This window comes from Pseudoliparis swirei, chromosome 9 (genome assembly GCF_029220125.1).
Source record: "Pseudoliparis swirei isolate HS2019 ecotype Mariana Trench chromosome 9, NWPU_hadal_v1, whole genome shotgun sequence".
Lineage (NCBI taxonomy): Eukaryota > Metazoa > Chordata > Actinopteri > Perciformes > Liparidae > Pseudoliparis > Pseudoliparis swirei.
In genome coordinates this window covers 12587017-12612921 of record NC_079396.1, presented here as the reverse complement: position 1 = coordinate 12612921, position 25905 = coordinate 12587017, and the positions used below count along the sequence as shown (strand labels likewise).

Below are 25905 nucleotides of genomic sequence, written 5' to 3'. Positions count from 1 at the left end.
TTTCTTTCTTTTGATTAACTACTTCTCAGCACATTTGAACTGTTAAACGGTCACATTTAAACTCTGTTAAACATATATTGGCTTTGTAATAATTAAATGTGGCAATAACATAAGCACAATTACCCCACAGGATCACAGAATAATAATATTTGATGAATTATTCTTCCACAAAAGCCAAGATAATTGCCAGACTACTCATACACTAGTCAAAACTCAAGGATACGATTCACACAGTTCTAAGAGACAGGAGGTGATAAGTAGTGGATGGAAGGACCAGGAAGAGAGAGAGAGTTCCTAGGACAGCCGATGCTCCAGTGGAGAAACACCTGCTCCTTATATTTCCTCCACGCCCATGTTTTACCTGTAAATCTAAGGCAGGAATGATTGTGTTTAGGTCCTTGCTTGAGTCACGTCTTCTGACCTCATTTGAATCTGTCAGATCTCATGTAATCATCTGGCTTTAATAACAATCAGAGAGTGAAATCCCATCTCCACTAAAACATGCAGTGGGTGCATGAACCGAAATAAGATTGATCCAGAAACTAATTTGCTATATCTTCACCAGTAGATTTGATCGTGTCGTTGGGCTGCTCATGGCCATGATTATTAGTTGCGAGAAAATTACATTGGAGGAAATTGATGTTGACAGAGCTATCATTGCCTTGAGCATCACAACACATTTGTTTTTTAGTCTAGAGTACAAGGACGATTTGATTGTTCTCTCACTCTTACTCGAAAATCTGAATATCTGTTAAATGTTGTTTCAGTATTTAAGTTTCTCTACAAAACATTTAGTATGCTAGCGGGATGCTGGGAGCATCGTAGATTGCGTCTCACTCTGTTGGGAGTGAGACGCAACAGAATATGTTGCGCTCTTCGTACAGTCAGCTTCTCGCTGCCGGCTCAGCCATCGCCATGTTGAGAGCCATGTGGAAGCAATTCTTTAATCATAGACGCTGTGTTCTGTCGAGAACTCAATTATAGTGGGACACGACAGATTGACGTTAAAACTCTTGGCTTATCTCTCTCTGCACTACATGGATCACACACGTTTGTTATTAGAGGGGAAACACATTAAGTGCAGACAGAATGAGTTCAGGCCAGGATAACAGGCCCGCCCTCCAGCCCCTTGCCTCGTCCTGGACCCAGACACACATTATTGACAGCTGCTGATGAGAGGAGCCAATGATCTTTCCATAAGATAAAGAATAAAAGAGGAAGCAATTTCCTTTTTCTGAGTTAATTATCTCAAGCTTATTTATTTGGATTCTTGCCTTCCAATTTATTTCAGGAATGTGCTAAATATAATCCCAAGAGGTTATAGCTTTCTATCTTTGGCATGTGTAGGGAAATGCTAGGAATGCCAAACTTCTGGCAACTAACCTCAAAGTATCTCTTCTGTGAGAAACACTAATGAGTACACCAGCCGGCTCGAAACACTTTTTTGAATGCAAGACTGACAGAAGTTCAGCTCTATTGAACTGGTATTGGTCTCAGTCTAGATTAAATGTGTTGTTGTTGTATGTAAAACACGTTTAGTAAGCGATCTCTTTAATTCATTTAATTAAGCTTTCACTGATAATGAATGAGTTTAAATACCGTTTTCTGCTGTGTTATTTCAGAAATTCTCCTCAAGGATATGAGATGGTTCACCTGCTACATAAATGTGCTCAACACTTTGTCTTCTAATTCAATGGGTTTCACAGGACAATCAAAGTGGAGGTGTATGACTGGGACAGAGATGGGAGGTAAAGGATGTACACACACACACACACACACACACACACACACACACACACACACACACAGCATTTTCATTACAGTGATAATTCATATAATTTCTAAATTTTTCCACATGTCTACAGATTTCTAATTTAACTCCTCGATTATTATATGTTTTCATCACTTTCACAATATTGTCTTCTTATTTGCTATTAACAAGGCATTATCAGATTATATCTGTGCGTAAGTAGTTGTGGTATAATTCATCCGACTACTTTTATCTTCTCTCAGGGTTACCTTCTGCATCTGAATGAACGTTATCTCATGCAGGTTTTGTCTCTTTTCTCCAGCCACGATTTCATTGGTGAATTCACCACCAGCTATAAAGCGCTATGTCGAGGTCAGAACCAGTTAAACGTCCATGAGGTGAGTGGAGAGACAGAGAGCTGATACTGATACTGTTAACTGCTGATCTGTTTGAAACTAATTTTTTTATATCAGAGGACCAGAACACTGTTGTCCTAACTCTGGTATGTAATGTCTTTCTAAATGTTCCTCTTTCGTCTCTTTAAACTACTTTTGAGTATAATCCAAGTCACAATGTAAACCTGATCTCTTTTGTATCAGATTCTAAATATTTGTTGTGTGTCCAAAATGTATGTGAAGAAGTACATGGAGCACGGAGTTATATTTCTTGGAACAAGTGTGAAAAACCGACTTTGATTCAAGACCAAATCAGTGCACCCTTTTTCAAGGTCTTGTCATCCAAAGTGCAATGCCTTTAAGAGGCGGTGGTTGTTTGAGATTAACAGCCAGCCTCTTCGGTCTCTCCTCCGCACCCTACACCGCATTAGGCATGTGAGAGGTGAAGTGGCCCAGCTCACCAGATGAGTGTTTCTGGAGAATACATTGGAACCATGCTGCTGATTAGAGTTTTTTGGGATGGTCCTTGGAGGGTAAGAGAGGGTATTATATTCTTACTTGGGTGCTGGGGGACTCCTTTTGGTCCCTGCTCATTAAAACATTGCCATGTTACATTAGCCTCTGAATAAGTCATGGAGGTGGCTTGAAGAAAGAACAGGGCAAGTGAAAAGAGGGAGTGGTGGGGTAGGTGAGGATAGGTGAGGAGAGACAGAATGAGAAACAAAGACAGAATCAGTGAGTAGCATGCAGAGTTGCCCTTTCACACTGCTGATATGGCAGAATGAGGAGTATCCATTACCCTTCACCAAACCTTTCTGTATTCTAATTCGACAATTAAACACAGTTTATTCATCCACCTTGTGCCATGTCAGTGCACTTTCATCAATTTCAAGATGTGGTTAAAAGCGACATGAAAAAATGCCACCTTATCACTGTTGACAAATAAAGAATTTGAATAGGTCATCGGCCGCGGTGTTTGACTCTTGGCAGATTCCTGTGAGCTTAACCTGACATGTACAGGGCCTGCAAACCGTAGCTCTGTGATCTGAGATGACAGCCGGTTCATGCCAACAGAGGTTGGTGTAATCGAGGGCTATGTCTGTGTGACATAATGTGAGCCCGGCAGTGATGACTGCGCCATCATCGCCATCATCTGTGTGGGAGGAGTTGAGGAGTATCATCAGAAACCACAGAGGCAGAGCGGAGGAGACGGGGAGAGTGGGATTCCTTTGACTTTTGTTGTACAGCACAGTTTTCTCCAGGCCTGTGCTTTTTGTTTGTGTGCAGACCCATAGAATAAGAAATAGAGATGTTTTCCTGTAATGGCTCACTGGTCCACATATTTCTGCCTGCAGCCTCTCAGGACAACTCATTTAATGGGGCGATGTGGGTTGTAGAGAAGAAGAAGAAGAAGAAGAAGAGTGCAGTATTTTACCTCTACTGCTGGGTCCATACAATCTAAACTCACCATCAAACTCAACAACATAAAAGCCAACTACTAATTAACAGCAGGCTAAGAATACACAACATTCAACCAAACTGCTGAAACTCTGAGAGCAGGTAAAAAAAAAATTAAATACACTTGAACTTAAAATTGACTTTATGAGCCCTCGCCCACGGAGCCGGATAATGAGTGAGAGCTGCTGCTTCGCCAGCCGAGCAGTAACGTGAACACAGGCAACGGCTAACCCAGTAGCACAAGCAGCATCCTCTGAGCCCACACCTTCATGTTTGACTCATTCTGGCCATACCATACACATTTCACTTTTTAAACCGGGAATTACTGTAATCGCATGATCAGCTTGTCTTGCTTATTACTCATGTTTGTCTGTTTCCCCACATTACATTATTATTATTATTTATTTACAAGTTAATGGTTGGGACAGACACATCACCAAGCTTGGTAGCGTGCATGTAAAATGTAAAGCACAGGGTCGGTGCTTGTAAAATCTGTATCTTCCAGCAGTGGATGATCAACGTCATCTCATTCTCACCTGCTACAGTTATTGGATTCAGTCGTTATGCTTCATTACCCTTACGGATATGGAGTAGGAGGACAAATATGCTTTTATTACATGCCCAAGGGTGGATAAAAACAATTGTGTTGCAAGTTTATATTATCATCGTTCCTCTTTTTAACTCTGCTTTCATACCAGGTGGTGAATGCCAAGAAGAAAATAAAGAAAAAGAGATACATCAACTCTGGGACGGTGAGTTCTATGATGAGAGCATTATTATATTCATCAGGAAGTTTTCTCTAAATGGATTATATGAGGCACTTCAGCTCTGTTAAATGTTTTCGATCCATTCCCAGTCTCGGGGCTTGTGATTCAGACAGTGAAATTAAGTCGATAAGAATGAAACAGGTTGAATGACCAAGTCCACAGTGATGCATAAAGGGACTCTTGTCTGTCCGATTAGGGAAGAGTAGTGATGGATGTTTATAGATGAGCCTGAGCTTTTGTTACTGCCTGGCTTCTCTCTGTGTATGCCGTGACTCTTTAATTAAAATATGTTGCTAGTTTTCCATTTAACTGATCATCCATCAGTGCACTGCCACACTGATGTTCTCTCAGTGATTGTAATACTAAAATGCTGCCCAGGCGTCAAAATTCATCAGCGTGGATAAGTCGCTTTGTGGGTGGTTAGCTCAGAGGTCAGTGTTAATGTGTAGATTAGTAGATTTAGCTTTCCTTTAATTACCAAGCATGAGATAATCTGTTTGGGGCCATTTTATTCCACAGGTGTCCCTGTTGTCATTCAATGTGGAGTCAGAGCACACCTTCCTGGATTACATCAAAGGAGGGTGAGTCTAATGTTTGTCTGATATTGATGCTTATATACATACACAGTATTTTAATATATTACCTTTGTGCCAGGCTCAAGGGGCAATAACACACAGTTTCACTGAGATGTGTTTTGCTTGTTGTTTCTGCACTTGGATGTTTGCACTTCACTGTGCAGAGTCGTGTACGCGCAGAGGATGACATTGACGAAATTAACGTTTTCACATTAATCAGCTGAAGGGGAAAAGTTTCTCTGTGCTCACGCTTTGCAACATGTACAGCCGTCACAACTCAGCCAATCATGGTCCAGTATGTGTCATTGGTGGAAACTTCAAAACCTCCTCTGCAAACATAGAGAATTGTCTTCTCAGTTACGTAGGAGACATCTCGTTTTCAGGATAGTTCAACTCTTGAAATGCTAAATAATATTAGTATATATACATATATTTTATTTTTTAAATTTTTTTATTACACTAATATTTAGGGCTCTGATAGTTCTATGTCTTAATACCAGTGCTCTAAGTATACATGTATTCGTAGCCTTGTGTTATTAGACTTTCTGAAGGGAAAGGGACAGTCATCAGGAGAAAGAGAGACGAAAGCCTCAAACATGTCTCAACTCTCCAGCTGACTTTATATTATATATTTAGCACTCTGATAATGCGTTGCCCTTATGTGAGTACTCTGGTTGATACATGTAGGCCTCTTCTTTGATTTTGAAATAGCCGTGTTATTTATGAATTATCCTTGAATTCATTACCACATAAATTTGGCCAAATCCGGCTTTTCAGATCAAATGGTCAACTATTTTTAGTCAACTTTAGTTTGCTAAAACTTGCAACAACAAAACAGTGGACCTTAGTGTGTTGTGTGCTTTGTAAATATGGAAATAAGGGCTTTAATATAGTAGATTTAAAACATCCTGTGTGCTCCCCTGACTCCTCCTCTTTCCAATCCACCCTACTGCTTGTCGCCGCACCGGCCCACATTCTCTGGTTTTATTGACTCTGGTTACTCAGTGACCTGGAAGTTTCCTCATGTGAGTAAAGTGTGGCCCCAAAGGGGACAATGTTGTCCACATCCATAACTATATTGTCAATGAATATGAATGACTTTGATAAAATATGGAGAAGATCTGAGAGCTTAATTAAAGGCGGACAACCTGCCACATATGGAAATGTTTCTCAGTGGATCAGTGGCTGCCCTGGTTTTAGCTTTCTGCTGGCTGCGTGTCCCAGATCTGTCCTGTGGACTCTCTAGCTCACAAAAATGGAAACACATACACAGACTCACAGGAATTCAATGTAACAGTGTTCATCCTTATTTTTACTACCAGTTTGCTTTTAATTTAGTTGTTTCTTGAGACACACGATAAGTCTAAATCACACTGTGCTGCATTTAGATTCATATTTCTATTTATCAGTTTTTTGTGTGAATATGAAACCACATTAAGTCTCATCCATGTTCTGTATCACCACATTGTGAGCACTGGGACTTGCTGGTACTGGGGCATCTACACACAGTATTCCCACCATCATCCTTGCTTTAATTGGGTACAGGCATATATGTGTAAGGCACTTGGACGGAAGGAAGCTCAGAGACAGAGACGAAACATAATAAACTGTTTTTTTAGAGATTAAGTAGAATAATACATTTCTGTCATGAGTTTATTCCAAATGAGCCGTTAATATAACATAAACAGCTAATTGTCATTAAAAAGACCACATTCTACCATTTTATTGGATTTTGCATTATTATATGAAATTATTTCCCGAAACTGATACATATCTACAGAAACTCAAACTTCATCAAAAGAAATATCACAATATACAAAGTAGTGTTGAATGCCTTTCCCAAAATTAAAAAAGGTTGTTTCTCAAATGTTGAGGGAAATACACCACTCCTTAGCTATTTATCAAAGATGTCTCCAGACAGATATTCAGCCCAAATTTGAAATAACAAATGGTTATGCACAATACACCGGACCTAACAATCCAACAAAAGACAATATAAATATGGACCTATTTCAAGCAGAAATGACCAACTGTTGTTACCTGCTGTGTGTTTCCATTGAAGTCATATTTTAAGATGATCCTCATTGGGAAAGTAGTTGAGTAAATACTACTGCTGCCTTCGGTCAAATAAGTTATTCTTATTTAACTAGTAAACATTGAACATACAAAGAGGAATCCCACGAGAACTCCTCTTTCAAGGATAACTTGGATACAACCCAAAATGGAACATAATAAAAAATACTATTTATTTGACTTATTTTTATCTTTATAATGGTTTTGACTCATGGTTATGGATGTGGGTTTCTAAAAGTGAAACCCACATCCTACTAAGATAGTAGCTACGACTCTAATTATTATTAGAATAAACAGAAATGTAAAATCACTTCAACAATGAATTACCTTGTAGTAGCTTTAATGTGAGTAAAATGTGGTTAGGGTTAGGGTTAGGGTCAAATTGAACTCTTAACTCAGTGTGAAGCTTGGAACATCTTGTTATCCGTCTTGTTATATGATAATCTTCACATGAAACAGTTTCAGATAGAAATGAGAGAGAGAGAATACTCCATTTATTAATGTGAAATTATGTAGAGTGGTACTTAATCTTTCACATTTGGAGATGCCTAAAGCTCATCCAGTTCTTTAGTGGGGTTTCTTTGACTTTTTCTTTGCTCCGTCCCGATGCGCGCAAACCGGTGTCGGGAGCTCCGCGGCGCGCGAGACGGCGGGCAGAGGACTGTTAACGCAACACGTAGAGACAGAAATGACATGCTGCTGCTGTAATGTGGCGCTATAGAGAAAGTGACAGGGGGGCGGGCCAATTTTTTAAAATGTCATGCGATCTACCAATACTACGCCGCGATCGACGTATTGAGCACCCCTGTTCTATTGCGAAGAGCACCACTCCACATTTTCTCCGCGTCTCACTGTAATCTCAACGGCAGCGGGCCAGGTGAAAAAAATAATAAATCGGAACGCGTCTCTGGTATTGTTCAGGGGGCCGGTCCAAATGGGGAGGCGGGCCGGATGCGGCCCGCGGGCCGTAGTTTGGGGACCACTGGTCAAGGCCATCTCTGTCTCTTCCTTTTGTGTTTTTGTTTTGATTGAGCTCTTTTCTTGTAAAACTGGCTTTTGGACCAAATTGTCTCTGAAAGCAGAGATCAATGGATGCTTTATATGTATTAATTGTGATCATTAAACTGTGCTGTCAAGGTAATTAGAGAATATTTTGATATATTGATGTCAATATTCTACAAGCATAACATTACTCATTATGTAAATGTATTGACCTACACTCACAGCACCCCTACATTTTAGTTCAAAATGAACTTTGTTATAATTTCAATGATTACAACTTTGTATTATTGATAATGAATTCCTATGCTCATTGACCTTCTCAATGTTCGCCTGAATCATGTGTCCTCTCGTGGCTGATTTGACTGATGAAACACAAAATCACTGTCTTGCATTGGTTCCTTCTAAGAACTTGTTTAAGTATGCCCTGCTATTTGGTTTTGAAGATAATATGAAAGCGAGAGGTCATTCAATACCTCTGACATCAATACTGTTAGTGCGTATGTCTGCACACTGGAACCAGCACATAAGAAACAGAAGTGATGATTTAGTTTAAACTCAGTAATAAGTCTACAGTATGTATCCATGTCCACGTTACTCGTATACCTGTAGTCAAATAAAGTAGGAGCAAAGAGAAGCAAATGTGTACAAATAAATGTACCATACAGAGAATCTCATAAATGTAATTTGTCCTTTTTTATGCAGTTTTGTTTGTTTGTGAGTACAAACCCATCTGATAATTTGTTCGATGGGATTTTTATCTTAATATCTCAATAACCACAGATAGTTAGATGAACACTCTGCTTCCAGTGTATTGGGTACAGCTGTGTAACACTAATTCATTCTAATGAAGCAGCCAAAAAACACATCTGTCCTTTATGAAGCTTATAATGTTCAGTTTTTGGTGCGACCCATTTTAGAGATGTGTTGATAGCACTTTGTGATATTTTGCAGGGTGCAGTTTGTGGGGTTCCAGTCATTCAAATTAATCCAGGATACATTTTCTGCAGAAGCCCTCTGAACTGAAACATTTATTAATATGACTTTAGCTAGAAAGACTATCTTATTTGAGTGTGCAGCTTTCCCCTGCTTCATCATTTCACTACATTACATCCCTACAATCATAAATAATCTGATTTATCAAGTATAAAATAAAAAATTAGAAGTATTTAACAGACTTATCTTCATGTTGCAGAATGCAAGACAGAAGGATGAACAAAATAAACAAGATTACTAGTGCTGGCATTGGATGGAGGAAACAATGGGCGTGCTGCTTATCCATGATGAGATCCAGATTCACTGTTTCCATGGAAAATGAAACAAGATAATATTTAACTGAAAAGAGTCCAGGAAAGGTAGCTGATATTTTTGTCAATTAAAGTGGGGAAAATGTAGGCAACTTTGAGCTCTTATTAGTCTTTATAGCTAGAGCTTATTCTCCTCTGAATATTCATCACGGTTTATTTGTTTAACCCTTAAAAACTGTTACCATCTCAAATGGCAATGGACATTTTGAAAAACAACCCTTCAATTGAGGATGAGAACAACTAAGCTCATTATAAACAATAGGATTTGCCCCACTGGTACGCTCACACCTGCAGTGAAGGCTGAACAAGGTGGAAAAGATTGTGTTATCTCATCAGAAGATGCATGCGGTTTTATTTGGCTGTATTGCAATCGACTAAACATGAAGCTATTATCACCAAGATAAACAAATGAGATGTTAGCAGTATGATCAAACACACAACAAATGATGAACACACAAAATATTACTTTTCTACTGTAATAAATCATCGTTATTTCCTAATCTTACATTAAAATTGTCTTACTTAATTAAAAATGTTTGTGCAATTTGAAAGTTGCTTCAAATTGATGTTTCTTGACAAACTGTAATGGTTACAGGTACTGGAACCCAAAAGCACGACCAACACAGGAATGCAGGAGGAGGCTCTTTACTTAATGTTTCAGGCAGGGTCAAAACCGGGTGGTCCGTCAAACAGGGCAACAAATCCAAAAGGGGCAGACAAAAATCTCAAGTCGGGTGAACAGGCAAACAGGGTCGTAACGGGCAGCTCAGAACTAGTACTTGGAATTCGCTGGAAAGTTTGGCGGTGACACACAAGACAATCTGGCAGAGGACAAGTGGAAGTGAGGGAGCTAAATAGTGAGGGACTAATGAGGGGATGGGCTGCAGGTGAGAAGGGCGTGAGGACCAGGTGAAGGGAATGAGGGACAATCAGGTGAGGATGACAGGAGAGTTAATTAAACATGTAAGCAGGATGAATTTAACTAGGAAGGTGGGGAATTCGTGACACAAACACAAGTTATATTTTCGAATCAGACTCATATTTTGCTCAGTTCTGCTGGAACACAATTTGCGATTCAGGGGTTGTGGCACTCTCAATGTTTGTCCAATGCATTGTTGGGTTTTGATTAGGCATCTGTACTACTGTTGTCGTCAGGTGAAAGAGATTGCTTTTCTTCAAATCATACAAATGTATAAAATGCAACTGGGAAAAAAAGCTGAGCCTGCCAAACCTGCAGCGGGCTGTATAGATCTGATCCAAAGAACCATATTAGATCTTTCTGATTCCTTCTATTGATTCCTCTCCTTTCATAAATGTTTGCTTTACTGCTTCCTTTCTAACAGGTGTCAACTAAAATTAGGCATTTTAGAGGATTTTCTGAAGCAGTGGGTGAAAAAAGCAATTTCTTCCCCAGACACACCATTTCATCTTTACTGGTGTCCCAGTAAATTGATTTTTCATACATTTTCATTAAGGTTCAACTGGGGCAGAGATAGAGTCAAACAGAGATAATTAAAGTCCAAAAGCCACATGCTGCTCTGATTCTGAGAGGCTAATGAAAGATTTATATTCTTTTCATCGGATGTTGAAATATTTCTTTTAAAATTAAATCCGCAGTGTGATCGGCCGTGTAATAGCTTGTGTGCAGTCTCTGTTGTGTGGAGATCGTATTACGGTTTAATAGTTTCATCTTAAAATATCTTGTTGTCTTGATATGGGAGAAGGTGATGCGTTGTTCTTTTCATTTCCTTTAGTTTTGCTTTGTGGTCAGACTGCCGAGTGGTATTTTTACCGGGGTAAACAATTGTATTTCCCTTGTCTTCTTCTTTTACTGCCCTTTGATTCTTGGGAAATATTTCTTCAATCTTCTGCCGCTTTATATTTCTCTGCATGCTTAGTGGTTTGTGATGTGTTCACTTGGCAAACAAAAATAGAGGAAAGAGAAGGTATTGATGTGAAAAGGTTCATGGTAGGTTTTGCGTCTTGGTGTTTTATTCAGGCATCGGGCCACCGTTGATTCTGTTAACAGAAAGCAGAACACTTCACTTTCCATTCATGTAACAGTTTTGTACAAGGAATCGCTGCAACTAGAAACTGTCATGACAGTTTTCTGCCTATTGGAGTCTTGTCACTGTAGACTTCCCTGACCTTTCTTTTATTTTGTTTTACTGCCACTTTTACTGCCACATACTGAATATCCAAGGGAGTAAATTCCATTGGGGATGGGGGGCCATGTCCAACTAATCTTTCAAAATGCCCCTTGTATTCCCCTTTTCTTACTAAAATCTCTCTGAACATTGTTGTCTCACTATCCATCTCACTATAATGTAATAGTTTGTATTAGCACGTGAATGTATATACTGTATGTATATATAATATATATATATATATACACAGTATATATATTCGCATACTAATACACACTTTTACATTTCATGAGAGACACAATAAATACTGTATATATTGTCTAAATTGTTATACACACACACACACACACGCACACACACACTTCTGAAACCAAACCACCTCCCTTGTGTATATCAGCCTTTATGTCATTACACATGAACGCATGGTGCCATTCAGTTCATTGAAGTGGTTCGGTTTGGCCAATTCACAGCACATACTGATGAGACTGTGCAGTCGCTGCATTTTCTGTCACTCTGTTTCCAAATCCCAGATTTCTAATCCTGCATGGGGTTTCACATTACAAAGACGTGTGCCATATGATGTTTGTGTCTAAATGGAAGAGAAAAGTCAATATGGCACCGATACATTTGAATCTATTTTAGGAGCTGTCATTATAGCTGCAAACAAAACAAGAAAAAAGTGATGCTAAGCGAGTTACTGAAGATATGAAAGGACAGAGCGAAGCCCAAAAGGAATTATTGGACTACCTGTTCTGAAGGATTTGTTCAGAATCAGGTTTTGAGAGGCCATTAAAGGCTGGTGTCAGATTTATTATCTCCTGATAAAATGTAGCAACAACTGATGGTCCAGTAATTTGTCTATTCAGCAATACGTCCCTCAAAGAAGATTGCAAGATGAGTGAAGAATTGCCCGCTCTCAAGGACTTCAGATTTGAGGATTGCAGAGATTCACATGTTAACCCCAGACAAGCCACTGGTTTCATACCAAGAGAACAGACAACACTGCAGCATCAGTCAACTTCAATCTATATAGATGTTTTTAGTCTCAAAATAATGTGAGCTCACAGAGTGACAAGTGGAAAAAACAAACTGAAAACAGCCAATTAGTGAAACCAAAGTAAGTCAACTGAACATTGTCACGGGGTGAGGTTGAGGTGCAGAGAGACAGGCTGGACTCCAAGTTTGAGTGAAAGAAAAAAACACTTTACTTCGGGAAAAAGTAAAACATCAAAACTCTGGCTCGAAAGCAGCCACAAAAAAAACTAGGAATCATTCGTGTTGTTACGAGATGTGCCGACGCTTCGAACCGTGTGTCGAGTAAGAGGGGCGTTTCCTCGAAGCGCGTATGGAGGCTTGCTTCATTTAGGGGAGGAGCCAAAAATGATGACGTCCGAAGCCTCGCTGCCCGGCTGTACCACGTGACTGCTTCGGGAAGTGGTTCAGATATTGCCGGGAGGTTTGACAGCAATATAAACCCCTCAGGCTCCATTCAACATGTGGGTTGTTGGTTGAGAGTTTGTAGAGTTTAGAGAGAGAGATAGTTTGGAGAGTTAGGAGAGTGAGGAGAGAAGGATAGGTGATAAGATGGAACTGTTGAGAAACTGTTATTTCTGAATAAAAATGAATAAAATGTCCCCTGTCCTGTACATCACTGTCCAAGTTACACAAGCATATTCAGTCCCCTCTTCCGATTTACACACACACACACACACGTTCACTGTCCTCTGCCTGCTTAAGCCCATGCCATTTTCCTAAAGTGACATACACTACCATTCAAAAGTTTGGGGTCACTTAGAAATGTCTTTATTTTTCAAAGAAAAGCACTGTTTTTTTCAATAAAGATAACATTAATCAAAAATACACACTATACATTGTTAATGTGGTAAATGACTATTCTAGGTGGAAACGTCTGGTTTCTAATGAAATATCTGCATAGGTGTATAGAGGCCCATTTCCATCAACTATCACTCCAGTGTTCTAATGGTACATTGTGTTTGCTAATCGCCTTAGAAGACTAATATCTGATTAGAAAACCCTTGTGCAATTATGTTAGCACAGCTGAAAACAGTTATGCTGGTGATATAAGCTATACAACTGGCCTTCCTTTGAGCTTGAAGTTTGAAGAACAAAATTAATACTTCAAATATAAATCATTATTTCTAACCTTGTCAATGTCTTGACTATATTTTATATTCAATTTTCAATTCATTTGATAAATAAAAGTGAGTTTTCATGGAAGACACGAAATTGTCTGGATGACCCCAAACTTTTGAACGGTAGTGTAATAACATTATTACACAACCTGCCATATCATATGATAGATAGATAGATATATACTTTATTAATCCCCAAGGGGAAATTTGTCATCACAGTAGCAGCACCAATAAACTAAACACACAAGAATAAATATAAGAAAATATAAAATATAAGAAACAGGGATGAGAAATATAGATGTATACAAGTAAAATATGAAATACAAAATGAAGTATATATGTATATAAAATGAAACATATATGTATATATATATATACACACACACAAACAAATATGATACTACCATTTTGGGAACATTTACACACACAGAATACATTAAAAAAATATTTTATTATGCACATATGTGATAATTTATGTACAGAAATGATTTGGTCATACATTTTTGTCATTCATAGTCATTCCCAACAGCCATAACAGACACACAAATGCAATGCATCACATTATGTGGTTCAGATACAGCTGCCTGTGATTATGCACTTGGCCAGTAGGTGGTTTCGTGAGCACATGAAGCTTCGAGAAATGAACCCTTTCTCGAACCAATTGGCTGAAGTGGTTCGATGCCTCATGAGGCTTCATCTCACCATCACTAGGAATCACCATCCAAACAAAGACTGGGAATGAGACATCGAAACAGAGACACTATGAGACAGAGATAAAGACAACAAACGAACAGGAGACAAGGAAAAGACTGTCACAATATATAGGGGAGAAACACAGGTGTACGGCATGAAACAATCAGGGAGACAGAGGAGTGGCTGGGGGCAGGTGAAGGGAATTAACTAATCAAGGAGACTGAGGAGTGGCTGGGGGCAGGTGAAGGGAATGAAACAATCAAGGAGACAGAGGTGTGGCTGAGGACAGGTGAAGGGAATTAACCAATCAAGGAGACTGAGGAGTGGCTGTGGGCAGGTGAAGGGAATTAACTAATCAAGGAGACTGAGGAGTGGCTGAGGACAGGTGAAGGGAATTAACCAATCAAGGAGACAGAGGAGCGGCTGAGGGCAGGTGAAGGGAATTAACTAATCAAGGAGACTGAGGAGTGGCTGAGGGCAGGTGAAGGGAATGAAACAATCAAGGAGACAGAGGAGTGGCTGAGGACATGTGAAGGGAATTAACCAATCAAGGAGACAGAGGAGCGGCTGAGGGCAGGTGAAGGGAATTAACTAATCAAGGAGACAGATGAGTGGCGGAGGGCAGGTGAAGGGAATTAACCAATCAAGACAGAGGAGACACAGGAGAAACGGAACAGGGCGTTACAAACATAGAGGAATGTGTGATGTGAGATGCAACTCTTCCTGCAGAAAGTCACGGAGAGACAGTCAAACTACTGGTGAATGGATTTTTAAATAGCGGCCCTCTAACTCTAACCCGGTCCGACCTCCAGTCCCATAAGGTGCAGCTGTTAGAGCAAAGGTTTGACCATTTTTAGGAAGACACTGGTTGTATTCTAGATAATCTCTGTAGCAATATATGATATACAATTAACAACCCAAACACCAGATTTATATTTGATGATTTTGTTAAATTACTGAATATTAAAATAATGGTAACTAAGGTTAGTTTAGTCAGTGGTTGTACATTAATTGACTAATTGTTCCATCACTACTTCTTGTAATTAATTACTTATACATCGCTACTGTACATTTGATCAATGGGTTCAGTGTTTGTTGAGAGCATCTTTGTGCATTTTCTTGGTATACCACAACCATTTTCATATATTCTATATTTCTAGGGATTGTGCATGGAAATGGTTTAGGATATAAATGCCATACATGTGACACTCGTTAACTGGGTTCTTGTGCTTTTTCAGATTCATTCAGATAACAAAGTATAGGACCATGTTGGAGGTGCTCCCACTTCACTGCAGAGTTTAACAGCTTCTCTCTGAGGATGAATTTTCCGGTCTTGCTCCAATGACTGACTGTAGTTGGCAGTTTGACTGACAGTTCCCGTGTAACCATTGTTAGTGTATACAATCTGCCTTAACATGAACTAACCATCTTGCTTTACTCTCTAAACTTTCAAAACCAACCATAGAAACCAGCACGACATTTTGAAATTGAGGCAGCACAATTCCCCTTTGTCAGCTGAGCGGTGCAGCACAATGCTGATTAATGAGCTGGGGTCGGAGTCTCCAGGAGGAAGCCGCCATTATCTCTGATGCTGCGATTGTGGGAATTTTCCCAATGAAGTCAAAGTCAGGAAAGGCAATAATCACAATAAAAGAGCACACACTTTGATCTCACTCCCATTCCCTTTCGCTCTTCCTTAGTTTCACTGTAGAAACGAATAAATGCAGCAGACTAGTCAGGCCATGTTTGGTTTATTTTCAAGGTCTTGTCTTTCATTGCGGCCTCATGAATAAAACATATTTTGTGAGGCTGCTTTTTTCAGATTGACGCAGACCTCAAATGTTTCATTGCTCAAACAGGAGCAACCAGGTGGAACAGAGACAAAAACGGTGATTACAATGATAGTAAGGATTATGATGTGACTAAAATGGGCAATCAGTTGCACAGAATACATACACACTGTACAGGATTGTAGAAACGTTCATAAATCTTAAACAAAAAACAGCTCTTGATCCATGTTAATAATGTTATCCTTCTTCGATGCGATGTACAGTCAAATCATAATGCCGCCTGAGGCAACTCATAACATGACCATATGTGAAATTACTCTGCATTTATTAGTTGTTCATGGTCTTTTATGGGATGGGTTTGTTATTTGGATTGTACTGATGTGCTGTTAAATCTTTAAATACGCGTGTTATTTCAGGATCAAAGCGGTACTTCGGGTGCTGATTGTCCATAAGTAAATTAATGCTCTCAATGTTTCATGAAATGTAATAATAAAAACTTGATTAGATCCTATGTTGCCCAGACAATAAAGGTGCAGCGTTTTCTGCCTCTGTTTCGTGAACAGCATCCTTTCCCCATTCATGTGTGTTTCAGGACTCAGATTCACTTCACAGTGGCCATTGATTTCACTGCATCAAATGGTAAGAGTGTTCACTTCCATTTGTCATCTGATGTTTGAATATTGCATTTTCCATGAATCAAAGAGAATCTGGAGTTTTCCTGCTCGTCTTTTTAAAAACGTTTACAACTTTTTTTCTTGACATGTCCACATGATAAACACAGTCAAGTACATGTAATACACCTTTAAAAGAGGGCAACAAGAGAAGACATAGCAAACGTGATTGTAAACAGAATGGAGACATTTCTATAAATAAATCTAAGAATTTGACCAGCATTGCAAATAGTCAATCTGTGGTTCCTGTCTGTGTTCAAATATTTCAATGAGATGATTCGAAAGTTTTTATTTTTTATTTTCTCTGCTTTCACTGAACTGCATGTCATATTTTGACTGTTACTGATTCCTGCCATTATAAAAAGGAGTCCTACCCAGAAGTGTTTACAATGCCAGTGTAACTTCAAAACATGGACATTGAATTCATGTATTCGAAATAACGCAGAGGCCCTCCTCTGATTCAGAACATCCAATTTAGTCCTGGCTCATGTTGCTCAGCCCACAGCTGTCAGTTCAGCCTCAGACTGATGGTTTGCATCACTGACTCTGACTCCTCTTGTCTTTGAAGGAAATCCATCACAGTCCACTTCACTGCACTACATGAACCCGTACCAGATGAATGCCTATGCCATGGCCCTGAAGGCTGTTGGAGAGATCATCCAGGACTATGACAGTGATAAGATGTTCCCTGCCCTGGGATTCGGTGCTAAGCTGCCCCCTGATGGGAGGGTCTCCCATGAGTTCCCTCTGGTGAGGAAATGATGGGGTTATTTCAGACACTCGGGTTGTAATTCACCCTCTGAAATGTTCATAAAGTTAATCAGACTTTATGTTAAAAAATAATTTCCCCCTCCCAGTGGAGCGTATCTTTGAGAGTGAGCACTCATTTGTGTTTTTATGCAATCTCCAGTCGGCACGGATAACATGGGTGTGCGCATTGTGAGATGAGTGCTGCTACCCCTCTGATATGCAAAATTCGGAGTGAATTTCATTTACCTTTTATAGTGCAAATGAGGTTCTATAAGGCTGAAGGATCTTCTTAAATTAATTTGGCTTCACTGTGCCACCTAATGTGCTCTGGCATGCGGCATAGTACAGCTGAATGAGGAGTCTGTCTACTGGGTAACATCTGCATCACGCCATGTTTCCAGTGCATTTTTTCAAATTAAGATGTCTCATTCTTTCATGCTCCGGTCTTGTAAGTGGGTTTAAAAGTAAAGTTAGAGTCCTAGGTGACATATTTGATCAGGAATCTCTGGGAGCAAAGACTGTGTTCCAATCATCATTCAACTTCACTCTCCTCCATCTTGTATGGCCATGAACCTGCTCACCCGTCATCACAGCTGGGTGTGATGTGTTGCTGTTGAGAACACGACTAGCTGCTTTACAACTGTTGCACATTTTCATCCAGCACAGAAACCCAGATAGCGTTGGATGGATGTTTGATATATTTTTTATTATTCTTTGACTAACTAACTAGTCAGGTATCAACATACATGTATAAAATATGAAACAATCAACCCTGAGAAGAAAGTATAAACACTGCTTTTCAGTGTGGTATTAAGATAATCTATAACTTTAATACCAGACACAATGGGGTACTATACTGAAACACTATCGCCAAGCCCTGTTGTTTTCCATTCTGACAACGATTCATGTTTTTGTTTTTCTCAGAACGGCAATGTTGAGGACCCATACTGCAACGGCATGGAGGGGATTCTCGAAGCTTACCATCAAAGCCTTAAGACGGTTCAGCTGTATGGACCAACCAACTTTTCTCCTGTTGTTAATCATGTGGCCAGGTACAAGAACAAACAGATGTCCCAGTGAACACCACAGAGCACAGCTCTCCTTTCTTTGAAAGTCAATCGGTAAACAATCCACGGCAGGTAGACACGCCGCCAGAGGTTTTAAGACAGTGAGTGATGGTTTCTCGATGAATTGAGCAGAACTAATGAAGGGAAAATAAACAATCCCTGTCAAGCTGAGTCGAATATAAATGTTAATCAGGTATTTATGGGACAAGATATGTATCATTTCCTTGAAGTTTATATTGACTGTGGGTTGTGCATGCAGCACTGGCAGAAAGCCGGTGCATTAATGGAGGCATGAATGCTCCTAAATGTAATGATGCATAATATATACTGTTTGGTAGATGTACAAGATGTTACATTGGTTACATGTGAAAAGCTCTATGTTCTCATCCATGGGAAGATCTTAATCTTACAAAGGTAGACTCTATAATGCACCATTATTTCTGGTGTTACAGTTATTACTTTGCTCATGTGGTCAAATGTCTCCATGAGTGTGACCTGCATTGGTGTCTGGCAAATGAGGAAGGCAAAGGTCTTTTTAATGTCCTGAACACCAGCCACTGCTCTTGCCTTTGTCACTGACTGGTCACGCTCTTTGATGAACACGACGAAGGGCTGACCTCTGACCTGTCCTTGGCTCTCCCAATGATCCGTCACATTTCACCCCCTCTCACTCATCACATGTGGTCAGTTGAGTGCAAGGCAATCAATAATGCTGTGAAAGAATAAGACTGCAGCACTTGCATAAATAGTTTAATCAATTATTCATGTTGCAGCCAGCGATGGCCGATTGAAACTAGGCCACACTCGCTGTGCTGTCTCTGATGAGTTTCATAATCGTGTCTGGATAGACCTCTGAGACATGAAGTGCGCTATAACATATTTCACTTCTTTGCATATCTATATTAAGCTTTTGTGTCATACGGTGTCCAGGGGGCAACTTTGTTTCTGAATCATTTGTTGTTGTTGTTGACACAGTGGCTGCCACTCTGCTGCTCTTAAATGTTCTCTGTGGCTGTTTAAACTAATCTCAGAGTTGTATGTAAATCCATGAACATGTTGTGTGCACCTGTTTTAAACTTTGCTTTCCTTGAACAGAAACTTAAACCACTCCGTGCTAACGATCTCTCTGTTTCAGTTATGCAGCAGCAGTGCAGGACGGATCTCAGTACTTTGTTTTGCTCATCATTACTGACGGCGTCATATCAGACATGGCTCAGACCAAGGAGGCCATAGTGAATGTAAGTGCTGATCTAACATTGCCTGGAGCCCCCCCCCCCCCCCGTCCGCCCCCCCACCCCCCCATCCCTTCTCTCCTTGCATTGGCATTGCAGGTACTTTTGGCTCTCTGTGGCTCAGCCTGTTACTTTGAGCTGCTTATAAGCCAGTAGCACAAGGATTTGAGGCTTTACAGGATTTTTTCGTCTCCACTTGTCTCACCTCCCTGAGCTCGGGTGCTCTGTTTGTCCAATATTTGTCCTTTTTATTGAGACACTCAGAAGGCTGAAGGGCTCAGCTGAGATTCTCTCTCAGGTCAACAGGTTCACTGCATTAGAGGCAATGGCCTTCCACAGCGACACGGCGCTCTGACCCCCAGCAGACTGGGTTTAAAGGGAATTTGCGACTGTTAATCAAACCATTCGAACAGCCACACCTTCCTTTTAAGATCTTGTCTGCTGCTCTGCACTGCTCTGCCCGAACCTGCTGTGTCCAGCTGCCACCTCTGAACTCAGTTTCGACCTGGCTACACTTTCTTCTGCCCACAGATAAAAAGGACTGATTGACCTTCTTCACTTGGCACCAGAGAGATGAATCATGACTCAAGAGCTCATCTTTGCACCTTTGGTTTCTAATATGTGCTGTAGTGTATCTTCATAGCTATCATTCATGATTGTACATAGCAGATATGTGTGTGTAATGTTGTAAGTCCTGCTGCTGACCACACTGCCATGGTCAAACCAAACCAGCTCAGATTAGCCTTCGGGGACTAATGTGTCCACTCATCTCACAGGACAGCTTCTGGGCCATATTCCATTTGATGTTTTTTCTATCAACTAAAAGTTTCATTCCAGGAATTTAAATTATGAAAGAGAGTCTCTCCCTGACCTGGTAGGCCAAAATATAATTCAATTTGTGCAGGGATTGGATTATTTCTCTGGTTGTCAGTGTGTTGTCTGGATAGGAGGCTGGCTAGACCAGTAATTTCATAAAATCCATGAATATGTTCAAATGTATAGACACCAGAAGAACTGCATTTGGCTTAGTTCATCGGTCCACTTGGAATCAACCAAGCAAACGTGTCTGGCCAACTTTAAACACTTACTGACTGATTTATCTATACATTTCCTAAAGAAGAGATGCTCTGCTACTTATTGTACTTGTTTTGTATAGTTTGTGTTTCTTATTTCACCAAATTCCTAAGCAAGTCTGCATGTTTCAATGTCTGTTATTAAAACAAGTTCTATCCATCTTAAAGCTGCTATAACTTCTCTTTTTCTCATTGTTCTTCAATCCCACAGCCACACGATTTCTAACCTTTAAATGTTAATGAACCAGAGAAAGTTATAACTTTATATCTCTATGTTAATGTGTTTTTTTGAGTATTCTTTATCCCATATTCTTGTCAAAATATATTTGATTAACTTTGTTTGGTTACATATATTTATCAAATCAAATGTGATTTGGAGTGACTAGCTAACTGCCCCCAGCATAAAAGTCCACACTTGGCTGTTAGCTTGTGGGACGCAAGCTGAGCAATGTCACAGTTGGATTTTGCCGGTTTATAATATCTGTTTCACACTGAAATACGTCATATAACAAAAACAAAAAATTAATTGCAGTAAAAACTAGATCATAAGTGGTTAGATACACGGACCAAACAACCTTGATGTTATCGCATTTGTTCCGGTAACATCTATCTTTCAATCTAGTGCTAATGACTTCTCTTGATTATTGATTAGTGACCGATGAGGCAACATGGTTTTATGAGAACATGTATCTGCTGGCAGTGCCCGTATATTTGTTGTGGTTCTGTGCAGTGAGAGGAGGGTGTGTTCACACAGACTGATGCAGTATATGCCCTGAGTGACTCTACAGTACAAGCAAAGTAGCAAATGGTGTCAGACTGAATAATTCAGCCCTTGATACAGAATCTGTTCTGGCATTTATAGGTTATTTTAATATTTACTGTGTGGTCTTCTGCTGCCTGAAAGAGGCAAACAGAATGTGTGTAATTAGTGTGAGAGCAAGAGGTCATGACGAATGAGGGGAAGATCAAATGGCAGAGGAGATGGAGTGGTATGGATGATAGAGAACATGGAGAGGTGGTCCTATCCGTGGCAGGCCTCTGCTCTCAGGAGGTTTTTCCAGCAAATCTGACCTACGTTTACCCTTAGAAATGCATTTCTACCAACCGCATACATCATTCATTCATGCCAGAGCTTTTACTTTCTCCACATCAGGAATGTGTAGTAAGTTCCCCTTACAGTGGAGGAACCTGTCCATCACAGTGTGGAAGATAAGCCCTCTTCAATCGTTACTATTTAGGTTAACGTGTTGTTCATTGCTGTTAAATATGCAGGACATGTGGTCTTTACGTTAACAGGGGCTGAAATATTTATGTATGTAAAGATCATGAACAGATCATGTTAGAGTGAGTGATGCAAGTGTGAAGGATGAAGTTTGAAGTTTTTGACTTCTTTCAAGTAAAAAAAACTAAACTGTTTCCTTCTTATTCTTAGTAACCAGTATGTAAAGAACTGTGTGTAACATTGTGCACTGAAACTATAATGCTGATAATAATAATGAACTAATTCGGTATTCCCCATTGTGAAAGTGCTAAATATGTAGCAGCTAAAATATGGTGTTATATGCTGGATGTTGTAACTAGGGGCCCATGAGTTGAATAATGGATGTTGTGTTTTCTCTAAGTCCCTTTACCACCCAAACTATGCACCATAAAGTGAATCACAGCCAAGAAGAAGCTCCGTATTAGTTATGTTTATTTTATTTGATCGTGTCCCTTATTGTTTGTGTTCACTGGAGAGTAAGAGTCCAGGTAACTGACTTTGCAGAAAGAGAAGTGAATTGGGAGGAACATACAAACACGTAATGTAACGCCGACTGACTGCTTGTTCTTCTTGTTCACGACAGGCAGCTAAACTCCCCATGTCTATCATCATTGTTGGAGTTGGCCAAGCTGAGTTTGATGGTGAGAACAGTAAATAAAGTTATTCAGGGAACCAATGTGCACCAGTAAAACAGGTGAAAACTGTTTGCATCAGGGATGGTTTGTTTTAGTCAAGCGTTCTCTTTAGGTTTGCCCCTAACCATAGCAATTATTGAACATAATCATCATTGTGCTCATACCTTTTCTCTGTAGCCATGGTTGAGCTGGATGGTGATGACATCAGGATTTCCTCCCGGGGAAAGTTGGCAGAGAGAGACATTGTTCAGGTGAGAGCTTCCTAATGCGTCTCCCTCTCTCAGGACACGGCTCATTTTACAAAGGCACAGCGGTGAAAACTTTAATTTTGGCTCTGTTGGTGGCCATGGTTACAGAGAGCGATGTTGGTGGTTTGTTTTATTACAAAGCAAGATATCTCATCTCATTAGCTACAGGCCACATTTTCTGGAAATATTAAATAACTAGTTCAGATTAATTCAAACAGTCAATATAGAAATAATAATCCAATGAGAACATTGTGATTAAATGTACTGAACACATTCATGGTCCCCAGTGGATGAACCCACTCCATGAGTTCTCTTGTCCACTCAAATGTCAACTGTGTACACAATAAACCAGATGAATGGATTTCAAATGAATTAACTGTGCATGTTCTTCATCCTCAGAGGATCAACCACGGTGCTTTGGTGACCAATTGCCCTTTGCTTGTACAGCGAGGTGGATATGTAAACTTTATCAACATTAATTAGCATAATCTAATGAGCAAGTGCTTGAAAAGTATCTCAAACATTCACGTTCGATACGGGATAGACTCTTGAGATTGTATTGGACTTTCATCTTGCACCAGCATCAGGGAATTTTGTATATGCTCTTTTCTTTGAAGCCTCAGTAATGCCAATGCTCCAAAGCTTGAATTATGGCTGTGTGTGAAGTGAACATGAGCGTATGCATGTATCCCTGGAGATACCTGCTCAGAAATTACTTCACAGATGTGGCAACCTCAAGAGGTGTTTCAATCGTTTGGTCCAAAACTTTCATATTGTCAAATGTTGTGTTATGTGTATTGTTTGTACAATATGTACAAAATGTGTGGAAATGTGTTTGGAGGTACCTCTACTGACACATTTCCACTAAGGGGGACACTAAAGTAAATATAAACTAAAGGGGCTACTCTAGGGCTTTAGCATTGCTGTATACATGATACATCCTTTTCATTCTGCCACATTTCTTACAGTTTGTCCCGTTCAGAGACTACATGGACCGCACAGGCAACCACGTGCTGAGCATGGCGCGGCTGGCTAAAGACGTGCTGGCCGAGATCCCTGACCAGCTCATCTCCTCCATGAAGAACAGAGGCATCAAACCGAACGCCGTCCCACCGGCTTTCTCGCCCGGAGACCAACTGCAGACCAATCTTGTTTGAGCACCCAAAACAGCTCTGAGTTGAGTCAGGGTCGACGGGAACCGGCCTTCACAAACGTCCTTTGGGAAAATGCGCTTTTAAGGCCCCTTTCATAAATATTAATTTGGCTGAACAAAAAGATGGTGAAACTCCATATTGTTTTGGAGAAATACGACAGCTTTTGGTGAACCTGCTGATGATCGGGACGTTTTTTATTTCTGAGTGCTTGAGGATGAGGCGCTGAGAGGAGTGTTGAAGAAGGAGGTTTTAGTTGTTCACTGTCAAAACCTGTCAAAGTGTTGATGTAATGGATAGCAAGTAAACTCATAGAGAGAGCCTGTTCGAAGGCCTACATATATTAGAACGTGCCAGTGTGTATCATGTTTGTGATACCTTTTGGAATAGGTGTTGAGCTAGGAAATCATAGATATACTCATTTATTTATTTATTTATTGCAGAAATCATTAATTCGTTAGAGAGGGTTTTACAGATGGGGGATTAAAGTCCTATTTTTCCTGTAGTTTTACATCTTATATTTTATGACCAGTGTATTTAAAGAAATCCCCATTTTAACTTTATTAAGGACTGTAATATAATCGCATGTGATAAAAGCTATTCAACAGTTCTGAATAATTTTCACTGATAGATAATTTCATTGCCAGCGGTCCTGTAAAGGACCTGCTGCGAGCTGTTGCCATACTGATTTTCCAGCACCATGTCTTTTACCTATTTCTAGTCTTTATATTAACAGAATGCACCAATTTCTGTTCTAACAACAAGCACAAAGATTATATTATTATATTATTTTATAATAAGCTCAAAAATAATTATTTTGAAGGAATCTACCGCTACCACTGAAAATAATAGAAAGGACCCCTTGTTGTGTGAATCTGGAGTAATGTTATTAACGAAATGACTATACTGTTATATTCAAATTAACTTGTATATATATATATATATATATATATATACATACAGTATGTTTACAGAAAAATAGAAGAATAGTTCAAAGCACGTACTTACTTTACCTGTTTGTATGCAGAGAGGTAAACGATTAGTCATGCTGTCATATCTCATTCGTCATCTCGCTCTTTGTGTTTCTTTCCATTATATTTGTTGTGGTTACAATTTGTTGTCTGGGATTTAACTCTGTACTTTTAAAGGACCCAACCAAAACACTTTCGAAAGACTGATGTCAACGAATAACGATTTATTTTTCTCCTCCTTATATTGATTTGTTTCCCCTGAATGAAAACTGAACAATCACAAATCTTCAGTGAGATATTTGGGTGTTGAATGTTTTTTAAAGAAAACAATAACTGATTGCACGAAACAATAACAGTTACCAGTCTGTCTTTTCTGATCATTCAGTGACTCTATCAAAAGAATTGAGTGTTCCCAGATAACATTGTTTTACACTTACGCACAACAGCCCATTTTATAGCAACACATTGGAATACCATTTTAATACCTACGGTACAATATCACAATTCTGTTTGACAATTTACTTCGAGACAGCTGCCCATATGTCCATGTTTGTTCTCTTTTTTCTTTTTTCTTTTGAAGTCGGATAGGGACATTGTTTCCCAGTTGTGTACATCCTATCTATTTATATCGGCCATTATTTCCACAAGCATCTCTCTGTCACTCAATATCTCGATCCAAATGTGCCTATTATATGGAAACATATCCAAATTCAGTTACCCAGGAGTTACTCTGCCAGCA

The 25905-nt window shown here is 39.6% G+C and overlaps 1 protein-coding gene across 3 annotated transcripts in view; it reads left to right on the top strand.

Moving 5' to 3' along the window:
- Positions 1-25109, top strand: part of cpne5a (copine Va) — a 64409-nt gene extending 39300 nt beyond the window's left edge. For all 3 annotated transcript variants that reach the window (XM_056423444.1, XM_056423446.1, XM_056423445.1), the window contains 11 exons: positions 1707-1748; positions 2073-2148; positions 4302-4355; positions 4890-4951; positions 16700-16746; positions 17347-17528; positions 18453-18580; positions 19731-19833; positions 22745-22802; positions 22974-23047; positions 24013-25109. In XM_056423444.1, the coding sequence (XP_056279419.1) occupies positions 1707-1748; positions 2073-2148; positions 4302-4355; positions 4890-4951; positions 16700-16746; positions 17347-17528; positions 18453-18580; positions 19731-19833; positions 22745-22802; positions 22974-23047; positions 24013-24201 (1015 nt within the window). In that variant the 3' untranslated portion in view covers positions 24202-25109. The remainder of the gene's footprint in view (positions 1-1706; positions 1749-2072; positions 2149-4301; positions 4356-4889; positions 4952-16699; positions 16747-17346; positions 17529-18452; positions 18581-19730; positions 19834-22744; positions 22803-22973; positions 23048-24012) is intronic.
- The last annotated feature ends 796 nt before the right edge of the window (positions 25110-25905 follow it).